The 21092-nt window shown below is 62.9% G+C and overlaps 1 protein-coding gene across 2 annotated transcripts; it reads left to right on the top strand.

The window, feature by feature from the left end:
- Window positions 1-810: 810 nt before the first annotated feature.
- Window positions 811-20083, top strand: HSD3B7 (hydroxy-delta-5-steroid dehydrogenase, 3 beta- and steroid delta-isomerase 7). 2 transcript variants are annotated; one of them, XM_075928710.2, is made up of 7 exons: window positions 811-957; window positions 9413-9578; window positions 14252-14407; window positions 14987-15095; window positions 16320-16419; window positions 16631-16793; window positions 17878-20083. In XM_075928710.2, exons 1-7 carry the CDS (start codon window positions 928-930, stop codon window positions 18300-18302), a joined length of 1149 nt encoding a protein of 382 aa, XP_075784825.2. In that variant the 5' UTR covers window positions 811-927; the 3' UTR covers window positions 18303-20083. The 2 variants fall into 2 exon arrangements, with proteins under 2 accessions (XP_075784825.2, XP_075784826.2); XM_075928711.2 differs by lacking the exon at window positions 811-957 and adding an exon at window positions 1782-2120.
- The last annotated feature ends 1009 nt before the right edge of the window (window positions 20084-21092 follow it).

Below are 21092 nucleotides of genomic sequence, written 5' to 3'. Positions count from 1 at the left end.
GGGAGTACGCAAAGCCGCCTCCTGCTGCCAGGGGCACCTAGAGGGAACTGCCAGCTATTCTGAACAGCTGGTTGTTTTTCCTGGGGTGGGGGAGGCAGAGACTTTGCATGCTCCCCCACCCCCAGCCCAGTCGGGGTCTTTGTGTGGAGAAGTGTCTTGGCCGAGGCCCCACCCTTTCCAGGGCAGCCGGGGGCCACTTCATCCTTTTCTGAAGGGACCTCTGGTCAAAAATGACTGGCCACACCTGCTCTGCGGAGTGCCAGCTCTGATCCAGCCCTGCAGCAGGGGCCTGGCTGGCTCGGGGGCCGGAATGGGGCTGGGGCCTTTCTAGAGGTGAGTGGCAACTGGGTGGGGAACCGGCTGACTTGGAAGTGGGGAATGGGCTATGGGTCCTTTCTGCGCAGGGCAGCACTGGCTCTGAGCAGGGCCGCAGGGCCTTTCCCCTTTAGGGGGGTGATCCAAGAATGGGGGGCTGGCTGCCTGGGGGGGGGAGCAGGACAGGGGCCTCTGGCTCAGAGCTGGGGCGGGTGGGGGAGCTGGGCTGTTTGCAAGTGAAAGTGTCGGTGTGAAAGAGGAACCCGGGGGTCTGGTCACACTCTCCTTGCGTCACCTCCGGTGGGGGAGCAGTGCCGGCGGGTGAGGTAAGACTCCACCCGCAGCTGCTCAGAGACCCCTGTGTCGGTGGCGCTGGGGGGCATTGGGGGGGTGAACCCCCCTGAAATGAGTGCACCCAGCGCTGAAGAGCCTCCTTTTCCCTGCACGGGGAGGGGAGGGGGGGGAGTGGGAAGCAGAGCTAGAGAAGTGATGATTCCCCTTTCTTCGGCTCCGGCGCGACCACAGCTGGGGTGTTGGGTCCGGGTCCGGGCCCCCCGCTGCACAAAGGACGTGGGCGCCTTGGAGAGGGGCCTGCGGCGGGCGCCCGAAGTGATGCAGGGGCTGGAGCACTTGACCTACGAGGTGAGGCTGCGGGATTGGGGCTTGTTCAGGCTGCGGCAGAGCAGAGCGAGGGGGGATCCGAGAGCAGCCTCCAGCTCCCTGCAGGGGGTCCAGAGAGGCTGTTCTCAGGGGGGCAGGAGGAGCAACGTCGCAGTGGGGGAGGTGTGGGGGGGAGATTAGGACCAACTTTCCCTAGGGGGTGGGGAAGCGCTGGGCTGGGTTCCCTGGGGGGGGGTGTCTCCATCCCTAGGGGTGTTTCAGTCCCGGCCTCACGAAGCCCTGGCTGGGATGGGGAGTTGGGGGGGGGGGGCTGTGAGTCTGTTACAGCGGGGGGGGGGGGAGAGAGAGCCAGGACTCTGGTTCTTGTCCCAGTTCTTGCAGGGCAGCGGGCTCTTGCTTCCCCCCGCCCCCCCCCCCCCAATGCTTTCCAAGCCCGTGGGGCTGGGCTGCTTCCCCGTGGCCGCCAGGGGGCGCTCGGTGCATTCCCACAGGCTGTCGCGGGCAGGAGGGGGGAGCAGCCCCCCCCCCCCGGGCCGGCGAGGTGCTGGGAACAGGGAAGTGGGTCTGCCTAGCGGAAAAGACCCGGCCTGTTACGTAGCTGAAGCAGGTGGAGGGGGGGGGGGGCGATCCCAGGCTCCTAGGTGGCGCCCCCCCCCCAGCCTGCGCGCCCCACATGGCTTGGGTCAGGGAGCAGACAAGGTGCAAGGGGCCTTTCTGCGGGGGGGGGGGGGGGAATGGGGCACTGGGGACCTGCCCTGCTGGAGGGGGTGGGTTCGACTCCAGCCCCAGGCGGTGGGGAGGGGTGCGCGGGGGAGGGGGGAAGCAGGTCCCCCCCAGCCTGAGGTCCCTTTGCCCCCACCTGTCCCAGCCGGGGAAGGCTGGCTCAGCTCCAGGGCCGTCAGAGGCCAGGGAGACGGGCCAAGCCAACTGAGGCGTCCCCGCCCCATCTCCCTTCCCGGAGCTGGGGGGAGGGCCCAGGAGTCCTGGCGCTCAGTCCCCCCCCGGCCCCCCCAGCCGGGCGAGAACCCGGGACCCCATGGTCTGCCGGGGCACTAGGACCCCGGGGGGCGGGGCCGGGGCGGGGCCGGGGCTGTCAGGCGCTGCGAGGGCATGGAGCGGCTCAGACCCGGAGGATGGCGCAGGAGGCAGGACACAGCGGAGGGCAGCCGCCCCGGGCCGAGCAGGTAACGCGGATCCCCGGGCCCCTCCCGCGCCACGGCGGGACCCCTGGGCTTGCAGCGGGGCACCCGGCCAGGCGCTTCCAGGACTCCTGGGTCCGGCCTGAGCTCCGAGAGGGGAGGGGGGCAGGTGGGTTGGAGCTGCGGCGGGAGCAGGACTCCTGGGTCCGGCCTGGGCTCCAGGGGGAGAGGGGGGCGGGTGGGGTGGCTGAGCCAGGACTCAGGAGGTCTGAGCTCCAGGAGGGGAGGGGGGGCTGGGGGGAGCAGGGGGCCAGGACCCGGGGGCTGGTCCCAGCTGGGCCCCCGTGGTTCTGGGGTGCAGGAGCTGGAGCGGATTCAGCACGGGAGAAGTTTTTCCATTCCCATCCCTGCTGTTAACCCCTTCCTGCCCTTCCACCGCAGCCTGCCCCCTCCCAGCCACCCCCACCAGACCCATCTTGCCCTGGGCCGGCCCCTGCGCTGGGGCTGGGACCCCCAGAATTGGGCAGCGTCTCGCCCTGGAGGGACCGGCACAGTCGGAGGTAGCATCGCCTGCCAGCCAGGCTGGGCTTGGGTCTGGGAGGGGTCACACCCATGCTTCAGGGCATCCCTCTGCCGGGATCAGGCAGCACATGGGTGTGGGGCACCCGCTGGGCCCATGGGTCTGAATGAAGGAGGGTGGGAGCCAGGACTCCTGGGTTCTCTCCCCAGTGCTGGGAGTGGAGTGAGGTCCAGTGGGTTGGTGGGGGGGGGGGGGGGGGGGGGGGGCTGACGGGGTAGGGAGCCAGGACTCCTGGGTTCTGTCCCAGCTCTGCAAGGGGCGTGGGATCTAGTGGTTAGAGCAGGGGTGCCCAAAGCCAGAGGTGTTTTTCTCTCTCTCCCGGAGGACTGACAGCCATACATGGCAGTGGGCGGTGGCCTTGGGTCAAGGGCAGAGCCGGTTCTAATCTCACGGCCAGGCCTGACCCACGCATCTTATCTCTGCTTCACCTTGGACACTCGCCTCTGAAGGGGGAGGGAGCACGAGGAGGCACCAGCCTAGGAAATCAGCTACTGTGGGTGGGGAGCTAACCAGGGGCAATAAGTGCATCGTGGTCATGGCTGGCCCAATGCCCCAGGGTGGCACTAGGGGGCGCTGTGGGGCAGGGAGCAGGGCAGGCCCCAGCAGGGGGTGCTCTCCCCTGGCAGGCAGGGCTGGCCCAGTGCCCCAGGGAGGCGCTAGAGGGCGCTGTGGGGCAGGGAGCAGGGCAGGCCCCAGCAGGGGGCGCTCTCCCCTGGCAGGCAGGGCTGGCCCAATGCCCCAGGGCAGCACTAGGGGGCGCTGTGGGGCAGGGAGCAGGGCAGGGCTCAGCAGGGGGCGCTCTCCCCTGGCAGGCAGGGCTGGCCCAGTTCCCCAGGGTGGCGCTAGGGGGCGCTGTGGGGCAGGAAGTGGGGCAGAGCCCAGCAGGGGGCGCTCTCCCCTGGCAGGCAGGGCTGGCCCAGTTCCCCAGGGTGGTGCTAGGGGGCGCTGTGGGGCAGGAAGTGGGGCAGAGCCCAGCAGGGGGTGCTCTCCCCTGGCAGGCAGGGCTGGCCCAGTCCCCTAGGGTGACGCTAGGGGCGCTGTGGGGCAGGAAGTGGGGCAGAGCCCAGCAGGGGGCGCTCTCCCCTGGCAGGCAGGGCTGGCCCAGTTCCCCAGGGCGGTGCTAGGGGGCGCTGTGGGGCAGGAAGTGGGGCAGAGCCCAGCAGGGGGCGCTCTCCCCTGGCAGGCAGGGCTGGCCCAGTCCCCTAGGGGGGCGCTGTGCTGCAGGGAGCTGCTTGGCCTGGGAGCTGAGCTGTGATTTTCCCGACAACAGAGGCCTCGCAGGACCAGACCCGTGTGTTCTGCCTGTTCCCACGCCCAGCCGACCTGCCCTGCGTGCGGGCGGCCTCCGAAGCAGGGCTGGGGAGCATCGTGCTCCCTGTCTCAGGGTCACCTGACAAGCACCCACACCTGACGGGCGCCCGCCTTGTTTCGGGGGCATGGGCCTGGCGCGGTGCAGCTGCTGGTTTGGTGTCGCCGCTGATCTGGGCTGTACGGGGGGAGGGGGACGCATGAGCCACCTCTAGACGGGATACCGGGCCGATGGGCCTATCAGGGCCAGATTCCACCCGTCCATTCTCAGCCCTGCTGGTGCCGTTCTGTCTCGACTCGCAGCCCCAGGGGCATGCTGTGAGGTTTGAAATGCCGGAGGGGGTGGCTCTCGCCTGGTCAGTGGCCTGAACTCTGTGCCAGTCTGGTGATCTGCCAACCCGCACCCCACACCTCAGCAATTATTGACACACAGGGAACGCATTGTCACAGTAGTTGTGACATGCCTTCCCACACCATGTTAGGTTAGCGGGTTGGGGAGGAGAGGGAGCTGGGAGCCAGGACAGCTAGGTTCTACCCCGGTCCTGGGTAGGAGAGGGCAGTGGGGCCTAGTGGTTACAGCAGGGGAAATTGGGAGCCAGGACTCCTGGGATCTCTCCCCTGCCCTGGAGGGAAAGTTGACTGTCATGAAGCATTCAGTCATTTCCTGAGCACAGACCTTGGCTAGTTGGGCTGCTTGGAAAGAGACGGGAAGAGGGGTTGTATCATTTATCCTGTGTCAGGGAAGCAGGAGGCGATCCCTCGATAAGGCCTGGGAAAGTTAGATGGGAACCAAGCTGGCCTGACAGCGCAGGTCAGGACTCCAGGGCTCTGCCACAGAATTCCTGAGACTTTGCCCAAGTCCTGGGTGAGCCATGAGCCTCAGTTTCCCCACTGGTAAAAGGGGGAGAATGTTCCTGGCTTTGGTTGGGCTGCGAGCCTTTCTGGATGGGGACTGGTTCCTATCGTGGGGCTGGGCAGTGCTTGGTACCACGGAACCCCCGAGAGTTAAGGTGCTAATACAGCACTAATGTGTCTCTGAGAGATGCCACAGCAAGGCCAGCCCTGCCTGCTAGGGGAGAGCGCCCCCTGCTGGGCCCTGCTCTGCTCCCTGCTCCACAGCGCCCCCTAGTATCGCCCTAGGGCACCGGGCCAGCCCTGCCTGCTAGGGGAGAGCGCCCCCTACTGGGCCTGCCCTGCTCCCTGCCCCACAGCGCCCCCTAGTATCGCCCTAGGGCACCGGGCCAGCCCTGCCTGCTAGGGGAGAGCGCCCCCTGCTGGGCCCTGCTCTGCTCCCTGCCCCACAGCGCCCCCTAGTATCGCCCTGGTGCACCGGGCCAGCCCTGCCTGCTACGGGAGAGCGCCCCCTGCTGGGCCCTGCTCTGCTCCCTGCTCCACAGCGCCCCCTAGTATCGCCCTAGGGCACCGGGCCAGCCCTGCCTGCTAGGGGAGAGCGCCCCCTACTGGGCCTGCCCTGCTCTCTGCCCCACAGCGCCCCCTAGTGCTGCCCTGGGGCACCGGGCTAGCCCTCCTGCCAGGGGAGAGCGCCCCCTGCTGGATACCTGTCTTTGCAGCACAGCGCCCCCAACAAAAGTGAACCAGAAACCCAGAAAGGGAAGCTCACAGAAAAGCAAAGGGACATGCCAACATCAGCCCCCACCTGCCCTTTAAAATAGCCCAGCTACTTAAGGCAGGAAATGCTCCCTCTTACCCATGGGGAGGCTGAGAAAGGAGCCATGTGGGCCGTTCCCCTGCGTAGCTGCGCCCCAGTGCTAGCTGAGCCATCCTGGGCAGCGTTATGTGCAGCTGTTCCCCAGCTGCCCCACCCCAGAGGTGGCCGCACTGATAAGGCCTTAGTTGGAGTTTTGTGTCCAGTTTTGAGCACCACATTTCAAGGAAGATGTGGAGAAATTGGAGAGGGTCCAGAGAAGAGCGACAAGAATGGTGAAAGTTCTAGAAAACGTGAGCTATGAAGGGAGGCTGAAGGAACTGGGCTTGTTTAGTTTGGAAAGGAGAAGACTGAGGTGGGACATGAGAGCTGTTTTTAAGTATTTAAAAGGGAGTCACAAGGAGGAGGGAGAAAAATTGTTCCCCTTGGCCTCTGAGGACAGGACGAGAAGCAAGAGGCTTAAAGTGCAGCAAGGGAGGTTTAGGTTGGACATTAGGAAAAACTTCCCGCCTGTCAGGGTGGTCAAACACTGGGATAAGTCACCGAAGGAGGTTGTGGAATCCCCATCCCTGGAGATATTTCAGAGCAGGCTGGACACAGGCCTGCCAGGGTGGTCTAGACGGTGCTGGGTCCTGCCGTGAGGGCAGGGGACTGGACTTGATGACCCTCGAGGTCCCTCCCCGTTCCAGTGTCTGTGACTCGGTCTCCGCACTGCTGGCAGCGCTGGCCTGAGGTATTCTGGCACCCCGGGCTGCCCCCAGGCGCACGGCGCATGCACGGCCCAGCTACAGCCGCTGGCGCGTAGCCTGGGGCCCGCCCCTAGGGCGCATGGCGCAAGCGCGGCCCAGTCCGGCCCGGCTGTCGCTCCTGGCGCGTGCGCTGGGCCGTGTAGGGTCCCGCGGCCGTGGGGGGAAGGGCGTTGCTGGCTGGTGCTGCGGGGATGCGGGCGGGTCGGGGACGCTGTGCACCCCTTACAGCTGCCATCAGGTGCCCCCATCGGTTGGCGCCCTGGGCACTGCCCGGCTCGCCCCTGCCTCCGTCCGGCCCTGCGCGAGGGCGAGTCGTCCCGCGGCAGCAGGCTGTGCGATTTGCTCTCGCCTATTGTTCATTGTGACGGGAGGCCTGGGTTGAGCCGCTGTCCATTCTAAGGCAGCGTTTCTTCCTGGTGGCTAAAAAAGCCGCCCAAGGACACAGACTTCCTTTTGTCTTGCTTTATTTCAGAGGGGAAATTGCTCTCCGCTCTCCCAGAAGCCACAATGCTGGGGTGGGACCAGGCATCCGTAGCCAAGCCGTTAATGACCACCTGGGAGTCCGCATTTACCAGAGCGGGGTCATTCAGACTGGGCGTAGGTGCGGCCTTGTGGGCCAGGCCACTGGGGGGCGGGGAGAGCGGCCGTCTGGGATCTCAGTGCGTGGGTCCGTCTCGAGGGAGCCCTGCATCTCCCAGGGAGCGAGGGGCTGATTGATTTGCAAGCGGTGCTGCTGACGGGGCCAGAGCGTGGCGTAAGCGAGCGCCGCCTTGGCTTATGGGGCCTCTGAAATGCAAAACCCAGCTCCATTCCAATGTCCTCAAGAAAGGGACCGCGGGGAAAACAGAAGATTCTCTCCAAATAGTCGCCCGGGTGGAGGTCTGACCGATCTATACCCCTCTGGCTCCGCAGACGCGCTTCCCTGGCTCTGATTGGCTCGTTATTGACGAGCGGCCAGGGCTGAGATAAAACCCAATAATTGCACTTGAGCATTTCGACAAGGACGTCTGTTCTCAGGTCCCAAGGCAGCGCTTGGTTGACCGGCTGCGCCTGGGAAAATTCGGCTGCTGCTTTGAGAGCTTATTCAAGGAACGAAATCGTCTCTCTGCCGATAACATCAGGAAACAATGAGGCCATGGCTGGCAATGCCGTCAAGCCACCCTGCCCAGCTTATAAGGGACTCGCCCTAGGGTGGCCTGGCGCGCGTCCAGCATTGGCTGGGAGTAGCGACGATCTGTGCTCTACAGTCCGGCACGCTCGGCCTTTGCTCCCGATTTCATTTGTCTTGCTGGCCAGTTTTCATTCTTCTTTTGAGCTGTGCACGCTAGACAATGGTGTGTGTTCATGCACGTACTAGTTTGTGCTTTGTGCACGCCGCGTGCGTCATGTGATTCGACTTTACCGGTGATCTTGGGTCAAGTGTGTTTTGAGAAGGATACATTTGTTTTAGCTTCCCTCCATCAGTTTCAGGAACCTGCTTGTAGTTTTATAGACCGGCAATACTATACAGGAACTCATTGCTTCCGAGCAAAACTGAAAATGGAATAAACACTTGTAAATAGATGTTATTTATTGGCTGGATAAACATTGTATTCCCTAACAACAGTAAACAAATGTTTTTCATTCCTCCATGTGCAAAGAAGGATAATTTCCCTTGTTTATGGTGTAAAATCATGTCATAGTCTCCCTTGTGAGAACGTAGAACAGTACTTTCACAGAGATATCCTGGTAAAATAACACAGGTTTTCAGCATGGTGAAATAACACTGGTATTTTTATTTCAATCTATAAAATTACTAGCAGAGGTACCCTGCATTGTTCGGGTCTTTAACTCAAATTATATTTTAAATCAAAGGGAAGTGTACACGCTTTATAGAAATTACTGTATTTCCCCAAAACACAGTGTCATTTTTATGATCATTTTTATTTCAGATTTAAAAAAAAGGATTGTTAAGCTTTGTCCATTTAGTTGTTAGTGATTTTTTTAAAAAAAATGGGAATTCTGTTGTATTTTTTTCTTCATCCCTATAAACTCTTTATCTTTCGTTGTGTTTTAATAGAATCAATTTAGTTTCCAGTGACATTGTCTTCTCCTTTTCAAACCTTAAGCGCTGATGGCGCTAGGCCGAAACAGAGCGCCGCTCCAAACATGTCTGTTTTATCTATTTTCTTTGTGGTTTATTGAACAGCAATTCTTTTCCAGATTCAGCCTGTTTTTCTGGTGTCAGAGGGGTAGCGTTGTTAGTCTGTAACTTTAAAAACAACCAGATCCTCTGAGGAAGTGGGGTTTGCCCACAAAAGCTCATGACACTGTGCATTTCTGTTGGTCTCTAAAACAGCACAGAATTGTTGTCGCTTATTTTTCTGGTTCATCTGGGTCCACGCTCTTTGAACCAGTGCTCAGTTCCGTGTCACTTGTGATGACTGTACTTGCTCTGGGGATGCGATCTCTTTTCCGTTCGGTTTGACGAGAAGCTATCCCGTTGCAGGCACATCCCTCTTTCCTTGGCACAGCCAAACTCGTACGTTGCTGTAAATTGTGCTAACAGGAAGCTGCCTACCGAGTTGGGTGTTCCTAGCTCGCACTGCTTAGCAGGAGTCCTTGAACACACCGACAAACTCTGTAAAATATTCGAGCAGATACAATGCAATGTATTTATTATATAGTTTATTCAGCATAACCGCTCATAAAAACAAAGCAAAGCAATTCCTTGAACAAGTGCAACCCACATACAATTGTGCCGCTAACGGAGTTTTAAACCCCCAGGGCCTTTCTCAAGCTACATCCCGGATGAGAGTCCTGGTGGTAGAAATAATTTTGTGGGGAGTTTTTTTAGTCCCACGGGGTCCTGGCTGGCGGATTTTTCTGCTTTGGCCACGTTGCCTTTGTACAGCTGCCAATACAAAACCGTTGTGGCGGCAGGTCCCGTGTCCTCGCTGTGAAAGTAACGAAGCACAATCCGGCCCGGCGTGCTGTCCCCGCCCTGCGAGCTCCACCCCCCGCCTGACCCTGCTCTGTCTCCCTTCTCCCACAGGACCCCATGGAGCTGGGCCAGGCCCGGCAGGTCTATCTGGTGACGGGCGGCTGCGGGTTCCTGGGTTCCCACCTGGTGCGGATGCTGGTGGAACGGTCGCCCAACGTGGCCCAAGTGCGCGTCTTCGATCTGCAGCTGGATCCAGCCTTGGGACAGCTGGGGACAGGTGAGGTGCAGGGGCCCCTCCCGCAGGGCTGCAGGCCCCCACGGACACGAGGGAAACTGAGGCAGGCATGGGCTTCCGGAAGATACTGCAGCAGCTCCCTGCTCCGTCCTTTCTCTGCCCCTCTAGACTGGGAGGGGGAGGGCGCGACTCTTGAGTATTGGGGCGGGGGAGAGGTTGCAAAGTTGGCCTTAACTCAGCCCTATCCCTGGCTAGCAGGTGCCCTGCAGGGTTGTGTGTGTGCAGGGCTGTGTATTCCACCCTCTGTGCAGGACACTCTGGGGCCTGCTGTGACCTTTCTGCCGCTCTCCCCTCCCCTGGGGCTTCCCCCTCAGCTGCGGCAAACCTGCCTTCCCCACGCCCAGATCCAGCCAGGCCAGGCCGGAGTGAGTCACGTCTCCCGTGCGAAGCTGGCTGGACAGTGCCCTGGCTGACGTGTCCGCGTTCCGGGAGGCCCTGTGGCCTCTGTTCCCTATAGCCCAGCTGTTCGTGCTACCCCTCTGAGCCGTGGCTCCAGCTCCCGGCCGGCTCAGCGGGACGCTGTCCTCGCCAAGGAGGGCATCCAAGTTGGGAACGCTGCTCCCTCCCAAGCCGTCCTGTGAGTGCCTAAGGATCTGAGCCGCCGGTGTGGCAAATAGCTCCACACCTGGGCCTTTGTCCCAGCTCCTTGCCGCTGCCTCCATCCCGGAACCGCTCTCTCCCCTTTGCTCTCTGACCCCACTGGGGCACAGGGGAGCCTGCGCCCAGGAGGAGCTGAGCGGTGGTGTCAGCGGTGGGATCCGCAGTGTCAGCGGTGGGATCCGCCCCTAGGCACTGGCCGGGCGACGGCTTTCCTCCCAACGTTCTACCGCAGAGTTTGCTCCTTGTGCCCTCCCCCTTTGGGCAGCCGATGAGCGATCCCCTCTGTTCCGGGCGAGCCATTTCATCCAGCATTTTGCCCACCTGTGTCCTGTTTTCCTACGACGGCTGCACCAGGGATGGTGGCTGACGCAGGCAGCCCCCGTCCAAGGGATCTTGGACCATACCCAGTTTGGAATGACTCAAATCCTGTTTTTGGGTGCCTGACCCGGCCTGCTACCCCATCATCTCCCACGGCTTCCTGCCCAGCTGCGGTTTACGCCCGTGGGATGGGGCTGGGAGAGTCGCTCCCACCCGGCCGGGCTACACGAATCCTCCCGCCAACTCCTGCGCCTGGAGATATTCTGCTGCCGGGGGAGCCCCTTGTACCACGCCAATCCAGACGGACGCAGCCAGGCCATGTGGAACGTCGCCTGTATCAACAGCGGCCATCCGGTCGTCTGTCGTTATCACGCGGGGACCAAGGAGGGTGTGAGAGCGCAGAGCTGGGCTGAGCAGAGTCCCAGCACAGGACTTCTCTCTGGCATCTGTGCCCTCTTCACCCTCCCCTTAAACTGGAACAATCAGCTGGGACCTCTCCCACCTCCCTCCTTGCTTTTCCAACTCCCTGCGCCCCCAGCCCGCCCCCCGTTCTGCAGGGGGAGAGCAGGACTTAGACACCTTTCTCCTGCTGCTGTTTTTACTGCTGCACGTCACTTCTTGCCAATGCTCCGGAGGCATTGAGGATCCCACTACTGCCACCATCTGTCCCAGAGCTATACCCCAGTTTTTAAATAGCCGCTTGGCGGGACCTTGTAAGTGGGCCAGACCCCAAAGGGGAACCACTCTTCCTTCGGGGGGTCCCTGCAGCCTCCCTGCCTCTGAGACAAAGTGTCTGGGCTCCGACCCCCCTGCTTTGCCCCATAAGCTCTACCCAGCGAATCCAACTCAGACTTGTCTGAGACTTGTCCATGCTGCAGTCCCAGTGCACCCGGGCAGCGCCGGCAGGGACCCTGGCCTGCCTTTCCCCCACAATGCTGGGTTTATTGCACCCCTGGCCCCGACTTTGCCCAGAGCTACCAGCTTTAAGGCATCATGTGGGTCTTGCTCCCGCGCCCTGGCGAGTCCCCCGACTTCAACCTCTGCTGCTCCTCGCTCAGGCCTTCGTTCTCCAGGCAGGGCCAGGCTCAGCCTCCCCTTCCCCACACTCGTGGACTCACACACGTGGATGCACTCACCCACGCAGACCCCACACACATGTGGACACACACACACAGACTTGGACGCACACACGCACGCAGACCCCCACACACATGGACACACACACGCACGTACGCAGACACCCCCCCACACACATGGACACACGCGGATGCACGCACGCACGCATGCAGACACACACCCACGCACACATGTGGACATACGCACGCGCATACGTGGATGCACGCACACAGGCACCCCCCGCACACACGTGGACACACACGTACACACACGCGGATGCACACACGCACGCATGCAGGCACACACCCACACACACACGTGGACATACACACGCACGCACATACGTGGACGCATGCACACAGGCACCCCCGCACACACGTGGACACACACACATACGCACACACACGCGGATGCACACATGCACGCATGCAGACACACACCCACACACGTGGACATACACACGCACGCACATACGTGGATGCACGCACACAGGCACCCCCCGCACACACGTGGACACACACACGTACACACACACGCGGATGCACACACGCACGCATGCAGACACACACCCACACACACACGTGGACATACACACGCATGCACATACGTGGATGCACGCACACAGGCACCCCCCGCACACACGTGGACACACACACGTACGCACACACGCGGATGCACACACGCACGCACGCAGACACACGAGCTGAAGGAAATCACATGCTTTCTCATCCCAGCAGGGCTCCTGTGGAGGGCTGGGGTTGCAGCTGGCGATGGGGGAGGCATCCCTCCCAGAGAGATCAGAGGGCTGGGGGGGGCTGTAACTCTAGCTGCCGGCGCGGGGGGTGAAGACAAACCAATTGTGGTGCTGTGTGTGCTGTGTGCGCGTGAGGGACGCGTGGGTGGGGAGGCGCCTCTTAGTCACCAGGGAGGGAATGAACCAGGTGCCCTGCCTCTCAGTGCCAGTGCTCACGCCGCTCGACCCTGGGAGGCCTGGCCTGGGTTCTCTCTGGGGCTCTGGGAGGGCAGTGGGGTGTAGTGGTTAGAGCAGGGGGGCTGGGAGCCAGGACTCCGGGGCTCTCTGGGGCTCTGGGAGGGCAGTGGGGTGTAGTGGTTAGCACAGGGGGGCTGGGAGCCAGGACTCCGGGGCTCTCTGGGGCTCTGGGAGGGCAGTGGGGTGTAGTGGTTAGCACAGGGGGGCCGGGAGCCAGGACTCCGGGGCTCTGGGAGGGCAGTGGGGTGTAGTGGTTACAGTGTCTGTTTTCCAGCTGCACTCATGCTGTGTGGCGAGTTCTTGGCTCGTGCCTGGCCTGGCTGAGCAGAAACGGCTCCCGAGCCTCGTCAGTGAGCTGGAGGCAGGAGCAGCAGTAATTGGCCCTTGTGCCTGCTGGGCCCTGATCCTTGTGGTCTCGGGCCAGGCTCTGGGCTTGTTCCCCTTGGGCACTGCCCCCCGCCGCCTAACCCAGCAGTGACCTGGCGCTGGAATCTGCTCCTCCCTCCCGGCCAGACAGGCAGCCTGAACCACACCAGCAAAGCCTGCTGTGCAGATGGGGCTGGGGGCGGGAGTGGGGGGCACCGGCAGGGCTGGGGGCAGGAGTGAGGGGCACCGGCAGGCCTGGGGGCAGGAGTGGGGGGCACCGGCAGGGCTGGGGGCAGGGCTGGGGGCAGGAGTGAGGGGCACCAGCAGGCCTGGGGGCAGGAGTGGGGGGCACCGGCAGGCCTGGGGGCAGGGCTGGGGGCCGGCCTGGGGGCAGGAGTGGGGGGCACCGGCAGGGCTGTGAACGAACGTTCCTTGCTGGCGCCCGGGGTCCATAACTCAGGGCTCTGGTTTAGCTGCCTGGAGAGTTTCCATCGGATTCCTGAGCAGAGCCAAGCAAACGGGGAATCGAGTGTTTTCCAAATAGCGATAGTTGACAAATCACCTTTCAGCTGGGCCTTGGCTCCTATCTCCTCCCCCCCCCCCCCCCCCGAGCCGGCCCGGCCCTGGGGCTGGAGGGGACACACCCCGGGGCCAATTCCCGCACCCCCAGCTGCTGGCTTGTGTCGGAAAATGTGGTTCAGGGCCCGAGGAAAAGTTTCCTCCTGCCCAGGGCCAGGAAATAGCTGGAAGGCAGCAGGGACTCAGACACAGGGAGGGAAGAGGGGTCAGGTGGTAGGAAGGGGGGGGGGCTGGGAATCCTGGCGCATCTGGCAGGAAAAGGACGGGGGGGGGGAGGCAGGAGACAAAAAAGCAGTAAAAGATCTGGGCCCACGGCCCCCCCAGTGCCAGGGAGAGAACCCAGGAGTCCTGGCTCCCACCCCCCTGCTCTAACCACTAGCCCCCACTCCCCTCCCAGGGCCAGGGAAAGAACCCGGGAGTCCTGCCTCCCAGCCCTCTTCTGCTCTAACCACTAGCCCGCACTCCCCTCCCAGGGCCGGGAGAGAGCCCAGGAGTCCTGGCTCCCAGCCCCCTGCTCTAACCACTAGCCCGCACTCCCCTCCCAGGGCCGGGAGAGAGCCCAGGAGTCCTGGCTCCCAGCCCCCTGCTCTAACCACTAGCCCGCACTCCCCTCCCAGGGCCGGGAGAGAGCCCAGGAGTCCTGGCTCCCAGCCCCCACGGTTCCAGCCCTGTGTCTCTGTTTCAGAGAAGGTGGCAGTGACGTTGATCCAAGGGGACGTCAGCAGCCCCACGGACGTGGGGGCCGCAGTGGAGGGGGCCGACGTGGTGATCCACACAGCCAGCTTGGTGGATGTGTGGGGCAGGGTCCCGCCCGAGAAGATCACGGAGGTGAACGTGCACGGTAGGGAAAGTGGCTGGGTGTGGGGCACAGCGCTGCACTAGGGGGCGCTGCGGTGCAGGAAGCATCCTGAAGGCGAGCACCCCCTGGGGGCTCCGCCTGGGGCTGCAGGATTTGTGTCCCTCCCCCCCCGAGCGGGCGTCTCCGCTCTCGGCTCGGGTCGCCTGGCTGGCTCCCAGGTTTCTGCTGGGAAAGCCCCGAGCTTCGGAAAAACCCTTCGCCGCTGAGAGGGAAGCGGCGGCAGGTGACGGCTCTGGCAGCTGGGTACCAGGCCTAAGTCATGGCACCGGGGGGTGGGGGAGGCTAGTGAACCCGGGGTCCTGGCAGCCTCGGCCTGGCTCCCGGCCCCAGCATCTGCTGCGCCGCAGGAACAGAGAACGATTCCCCAGCTGGATCGTTTAGTGACAGAGGGGAAACTGAGGCACGGAGCTGGGGTAGAACCTGGAGCTCCGGCTCCCGGCCGCTCCGGACCCTGGGGCGGGGTGGGGGTGCGGAGGAGAAGGCTCTCACCCCAGCAGGGGTGGGGGCGCCCGGCTAGGAGACTGACCCCATGTTTCCCGCTCCCCCCGACCCTGCCTCTAGGGACCAGGAATGTGATTGACGCCTGCATTGAGCACCGGGTCCAGTATCTCATCTACACCAGCAGCATGGAGGTTGTGGGGCCCAACACCAAGGGGGATCCCTTCTACAGGTACCGGGCTCCTAACCACTAGGCTCCCCTGCCCTGCCAGAGCTGGGGAGAGAACCCAGGCCTCCTAGGAGTTAACCTCCCTCATTCCTCACCCCTCCCTGCCTGCGGTCTCTGGCTGCCACCCAACCTCAGCTGTCGGCCGCCCCACCCAGGGGTTCCCTCAGGTTTCCCACCCTGTCCCCACAGCAACCACCGCACAAAACAAACACTCTGCTGGCAGTGGCCGCTTTTCCAGCCGTGACATCCTTTGTGGCTGGCTTGGACGTCTGGGTTCCTGTCCCCAACCCCCCCCGCCCCCCCCTCCCCGCACGACATCTGCCTGCCATCCCCAGTGCCTGGGTCCCCTTTTCGTTTCCTGCCACTTTCGACAGGACAAGCAGCGGGGATTTGGTATGGTTTTCCTTCCTTGTGTGAGCATGGCCCCCTCCAGATTGTGTGTGGGGGGGGGGAGGTTTGATTCAGCGCTGGTTGGGGGTTCCTTCAATATCCCTCCATTGCTTGGGGCCGGCTGGGTGACAGGGAGAGGCTGGGAAGCTGACAATGAGGTGGTGGGATCCTTGCAGAGGGAGAAGGGTTTCAGGGGAAGGAGTGGAGATTGCCCAAGCTCAGAGCAGAGCGATGGTGGGGGCGGTGGGATCACCACAGAAAGGGAGGGGCTTAGTGGAAGGCAGGGATTGCCAGAGTTCAGAGCAGAGGGATGGGGGAGAGGTGGGATTCTCAGCAGAGAGGGAGGCACTCAGTGGAAGGCAGGCATTGCCAGGGCGCTCAGCGCAGAGAGATGGTGGAGGCGGTGGGATCCAGGGCGCTCAGCGCAGAGAGGCGGTGGGATCCTGGGCGCTCAACGCAGAGAGATGGTGGAGGCGGTGGGATCCTGGGCGATCAGCGCAGAGAGATGGTGGAGGCGGTGGGATCCTGGGCGCTCAGCGCAGAGAGATGGTGGAGGCGGTGGGATCCTGGGCGCTCAGCGCAGAGAGATGGTGGAGGCGGTGGGATCCTGGGCGCTCAGCGCAGAGAGATGGTGGAGGCGGTGGGATCCTGGGCGCTCAGCGCAGAGAGATGGTGGAGGCGGTGGGATCCTGGGCGCTCAGCGCAGAGAGATGGTGGAGGCGGTGGGATCCTGGGCGCTCAGCGCAGAGAGATGGTGGAGGCGGTGGGATCCTGGTGAGGAGATGGGAAGGGAAAAAGTGGCCCTGCCCCTTAGCGCCCACCTCTCACCCGTTGCAGGGGGAACGAGGACTCGGCCTATGACGCCCTGCACGAGCAGCCGTACCCCCTGAGCAAGGCGCGGGCTGAGCACATGGTGATCGAGGCCAATGGGACGCCTGTAAGTAGCTCCCAGCCCCGGGCCTGCCCCTGGGGTGGACAATGGGACATGGGCATTCGAGGGAGCTCTGCAGCCCCTTCCCCACAACCCCGCAGGAGGGAGGAAACGGGACCCAGGCGCCCGGGCCGGCATCACGCACAACACCCAGGTTCCAGGGCGCGAGGGGTTGGGACCCAGGCACCCGGGAGCTCACCCCCGTGTCTGCCCACAGCTGGGGGGCGGCCGGTGCCTGGTGACCTGCGCCCTGCGCCCCACGGGCATCTATGGGGAGAAGCATCCGCTGATGAAGGAATTCTACGAGAAAGGGCTGCAGACGGGACGCAGGCTGCTCCGGGCCATCCCTGTCAGCACCGAGCACGGCCGGGTCTACGTGGGTGAGTGACAGCACGGCGCCCCTCGCTCCTGCCCCCAGCCCTGCCACTGCCCCTCGGTCCCGCCCCCGCCCCTGGCTCCCGCCCCCCGCCCCTGGCTCCCGCCCCCCGCCCCTGGCTCCCGCCCCTCGCTCCCGCCCCCAGCCCCTCGCTCCTGCCCCCAGCCCCTCGCTCCTGCCCCCAGCCCTGCCCCCAGCCCCTCGCTCCTGCCCCCAGCCCCTCGCTCCTGCCCCCAGCCCCTGGCTCCCGCCCCTCGCTCCCACCCCCAGCCCCTCGCTCCCGCCCCCAGCCCCTCGCTCCTGCCCCCAGCCCTGCCACTGCCCCTCGCTCCTGCCCCCAGCCCCTCGCTCCTGCCCCCAGCCCTGCCACTGCCCCTCGCTCCTGCCCCCAGCCCTGCCCCTCGCTCCTGGCTCCCACTCCCAGCCCTGCCACCGCCCCTCGCTCCCGCCCCCAGCCCTGCCCCTCACTGCCACCCCCTCTCCTGCCCCCAGCTCTGCCAGCTCAGCCCTGCCCCCCACAGCCCTGCCGGTGCCCCTCATTCCCACACTACAGCCCCTGCCAACCCAGAACCCCTCTCCCCGCCAGACACAGCTCTGTGAATAGTCCCCTCTCCCCATCAGGCACAGTGTAGTTTGTGTGTCTCTCTCTAGGGAGAGTGAAAAAATGGAGCTTGGTCTGTAGGCTGGAGTGTGTGTGTGTGTGTGTGTGTGTGTGTGTGTGTGTGTGTGTGTGTGTGTGTGTGTGTGTGTGTGCGTGTGTGCGCGCGCGTGGCGCTGCCCCCTACTGGAGGGGATCGGGGCTGTCTGTGTGTGTGTGTGTGTGTGTGTGTGTGTGTGTGTGTGCGTGGCACTGCCCCCTACTGGAGGGGATCGGGGCTGTCTGTGTGTGTGTGTGTGTGTGTGTGTGCGCGTGGCACTGCCCCCTACTGGAGGGGATCGGGGCTGTCTGTGTGCGTGCGTGTGTGTGAGCGATGTCACCATGGAGCGGCTGCACTCACAGGCAGGATCTGCGTCCTGGCCGGGAGGCTTGTCCCCGGGGGGTGGGTGGCGAGACCAGGGCCAGGAGTTCGATCCCCGTCTCCCCGCAGGCAACGTGGCCTGGATGCACGTGCTGGTGGCGCGGCGGATGCAGGCGGCCCCGGCGGCCATCGGGGGCCAGATCTACTTCTGCTACGACGCCTCCCCCTACAAGAGCTACGAGGACTTTAACATGGAGATCCTGGGCTCCTGCGGCTTCCGGCTCCTGGGCTCCCGGCCCGTCGTGCCCTACTGGCTCCTGCGCTGCCTGGCCCTGGTGAACGTTCTCCTCCGCCGCCTCCTCCAGCCCTTCTGCTCCTACGCCCCCCTGCTCAACCCCTACACCCTGGCCGTGGCCAGCACCACCTTCACGGTGCAGACGGACAAGGCCCAGCGCCACTTCGGCTACCAGCCCCTCTACACCTGGGAGGAGTGCCGCGCCCGCACCGTGGCCTGGATCCAGGAGGTGGACGCCCAGAGAGAGGCAGGGAAGTAGGGCGGGCAGGAGCCAGAGCTGGAGCCGGATCCGAGCGGCGGTCTGGGCAGCCGGGTTTTGGTTCCAGCCCTGCAATAAATCCAGTTCCGGACAGAGGGATCCAGAGCTGGGTGTGGTGGAGCACTGAATCCAGATCCGGGTTTTGGCTCCAGCCCAGGAGGGACAGAGCAAGGGATGTGGGACTCCGGGTCCTCCCTCCTTTGCTTGGATCTTACCTGCACCCTTCCAGGGAATCAGGCTCCGTGGAGTTGGAATCCGGATCTGGGTCTTGCTTCCAAGTTGTGTCCCTCAGTTCAGGGGAATGTGCCAGTCCAGGTCTTGGCTCATTCCAGCACGTGGTGGATTTAGTTAGGTTGGGATCCGTATCCGCGTTTCGCTCCTGGAGTCCAGGTTTTGCTTCCACCCCACGTGCATTCCAGCAGACAATCCCTCTCCACTTGCAAATGGATCCAGATCCGGATTTTGTTACCATCCTTGTGCATTGGACTCTCTGCTACCATCTAATGCTCCCCGTGCACACCTGGGGAGGAACCAGCTCTGTGGTTAAGGAATGGGGACCCAGAGTTCCTCTCCAGCCCTATGTCATCTCAGAGGAGAGTCAGACAGCGGGACCCAGATCCTATTCAAGAAATCTGGGTCCCGGATTTTCCATCCACCCCGGAGCCAGACCCACCCAGAGCCAGCTTGCTCCTATAGGATCCAGCTCCAGGTTCAATCCTCCCCTGTATCGCTCAGTGGATCAGACTCCAGATCCCTGTCATATGTGAATAATCCGGATGCAGGTTTTGCATCCCCTCAAGTGCATTAGTGCAGTGGATCCGGGTCAATAGAAATCCGGATCCAGGTTTTGCACCCACCCAGATGCATTAGTGCAGTGGATCCGGGTCAATAGAAATCCAGATGCAGGTTTTGCACCCACCCAGGTGCATTAGTGCAGTGGATCCGGGTCAATAGAAATCCGGATCCAGGTTTTGCACCCACCCAGATGCATTAGTGCAGTGGATCCGGGTCAATAGAAATCCGGACCCAGGTTTTGCACCCACCCAGATGCATTAGTGCAGTGGATCCGGGTCAATAGAAATCCGGATCCAGGTTTTGCACCCACCTAGGTGCATTAGTGCAGTGGATCCGGGTCAATAGAAATCCGGATGCAGGTTCGGCATCAGTCGCGCATACCCCAGACACCAACACAACAGCATTAGCCTGCTCAGAGAATCTGGATCTGGCTTTTGCCTCCACCCAAATGCATTACAGCTAAGGATCCAGAGCCGGATTTTACTTCCAACCCCCAGTGTTACCACAGATGCTCAGTGTCAAGCTCCCACTCGAGGAATCCAGATCCGGGTTTTATGTCTATCCTCCCACCACACGCTGAGATCTGGATTGTCTAGAGCCGGGTCCTCTTCAGATCCGGGTTTTGCAGCTAGCCCAGGTGAACGTCTGACCTGGATCCAGATCCAGGTTTTGATCCCAGCCCGGTGTCTGGCTGACTGTGCAATCCAGCAGGATCCGGACCTGGGTTTTACCCTGCCCTGCACCAGCCTGGAGGGGCTGACTCCAGATCCCAGCCTGCCCGGACAGGTCCAGCCCTGGGCTTTCTTCGTGCATTAATAGCGATTCCAGCATTAATTTCTCCAATCGTGTATTATTAATTATTATTATTATTATTATTTTATTATTATGCTAATTATGATAAAGGGCCTAAAGCCAACTGCATATTGAACACGGATGCACCCAGCAGCGTCTGGTAACGTCTGTGTTAATTAAAGCACTAAAAGGTCCCTTGGAACTGGAGAAAAGGTTATTTCTGGAGGGGGCCGGGGGCCTGTCCCCTCTAGGGGCGCTGGCTTTGATTTGGCCCCGGGACTGGACTGGCTGGCACGGGGACAGGCCTGTCCCTTGCAGCGCCGGGCTGTGGTCCTGGCAGGGGAGCAGTGACTGGGCCATGGCCAATCCCGCCCTGGCCCACGGGGCATCTTCCGGAGCCAAGCTCCGACGGTTGCCAACCGCAGCCTTGCACCATGCCAGCCGGCTGCCGGCCCCTGCACTGTGAACCTCCGCCCTCCCCAGAGCCGGATCTCGGTGTTTGTTTGCACGGCTTGGCCTTTGCTCCAAATGTGTTCCCGTCTCTGCGCCCTGCTGGGCTACTGCTCCCAAAATAAACAGGCGCCTGCGGCCCTGAACACCGCCTCCGTTCCCCTCCGCCATCTGTCATCCCCCCCTCGCTGAGAGAGCAGGGGGCTGGGAGCCAGGGCTCCTGGGGTCTCTCCCTGGCTCTGGGAGGGCAGTGGGGGCTAGTGGTTAGAGCCAGGGAGGGGCTGGGAGCCAGGGCTCCTGGGGTCTCTCCCTGGCTCTGGGGGGGCGGGGGAGGGCGGTGGGGGCTAGTGGTTAGAGCAGGGAGGTGCTGGGAGCCAGGGCTCCTGGGGTCTCTCCCTGGCTCTGGGAGGGCGGTGGGGGCTAGTGGTTAGAGCAGGGAGGTGCTGGGAGCCAGGGCTCCTGGGGTCTCTCCCTGGCTCTGGGAGGGCGGTGGGGGCTATTGGTTAGAGCAGGGAGGGGCTGGGAGCCAGGGCAGGGACAGAGTGGAGCAGGGGCAGGCAGAGGCGGGGTGGGGCAGGAGGATGGGGGTGTCCCGGGCCCTTCGGGACAGGGCTGCGGGAGATCGGAGGAGTGGAATGAAAAGCAGCGAGCGCTCAGCCAGTCTCAGCCCTGCCGAGCCGCGTTCGCCGTCGGCCTGCGAGCTGCAAGGGCGCCTACAATGCACCGTGCTTTCTTCCCTTGCCCCAGGCCCGT

The sequence above is a fragment of the Pelodiscus sinensis genome, chromosome 5, assembly GCF_052426305.1.
Source record: "Pelodiscus sinensis isolate ZL-2025 chromosome 5, ASM5242630v1, whole genome shotgun sequence".
Lineage (NCBI taxonomy): Eukaryota > Metazoa > Chordata > Testudines > Trionychidae > Pelodiscus > Pelodiscus sinensis.
Note: the sequence above shows the minus strand (reverse complement) of the source record. Positions and strands in the feature narration are given on the sequence as shown.

Excerpts from the sequence above, each read along its gene's own strand:
- HSD3B7 (XM_075928711.2), top strand. The coding sequence starts at position 2,070 with ATGGCGCAGGAGGCAGGACACAGCGGAGGGCAGCCGCCCCGGGCCGAG. Across the intron at positions 15,096-16,319 it reads AAGGGGGATCCCTTCTACAG|GGGGAACGAGGACTCGGCCT; the intron begins GTACCGGGCTCC and ends CACCCGTTGCAG. Across the intron at positions 16,794-17,877 it reads GCACGGCCGGGTCTACGTGG|GCAACGTGGCCTGGATGCAC; the intron begins GTGAGTGACAGC and ends GTCTCCCCGCAG.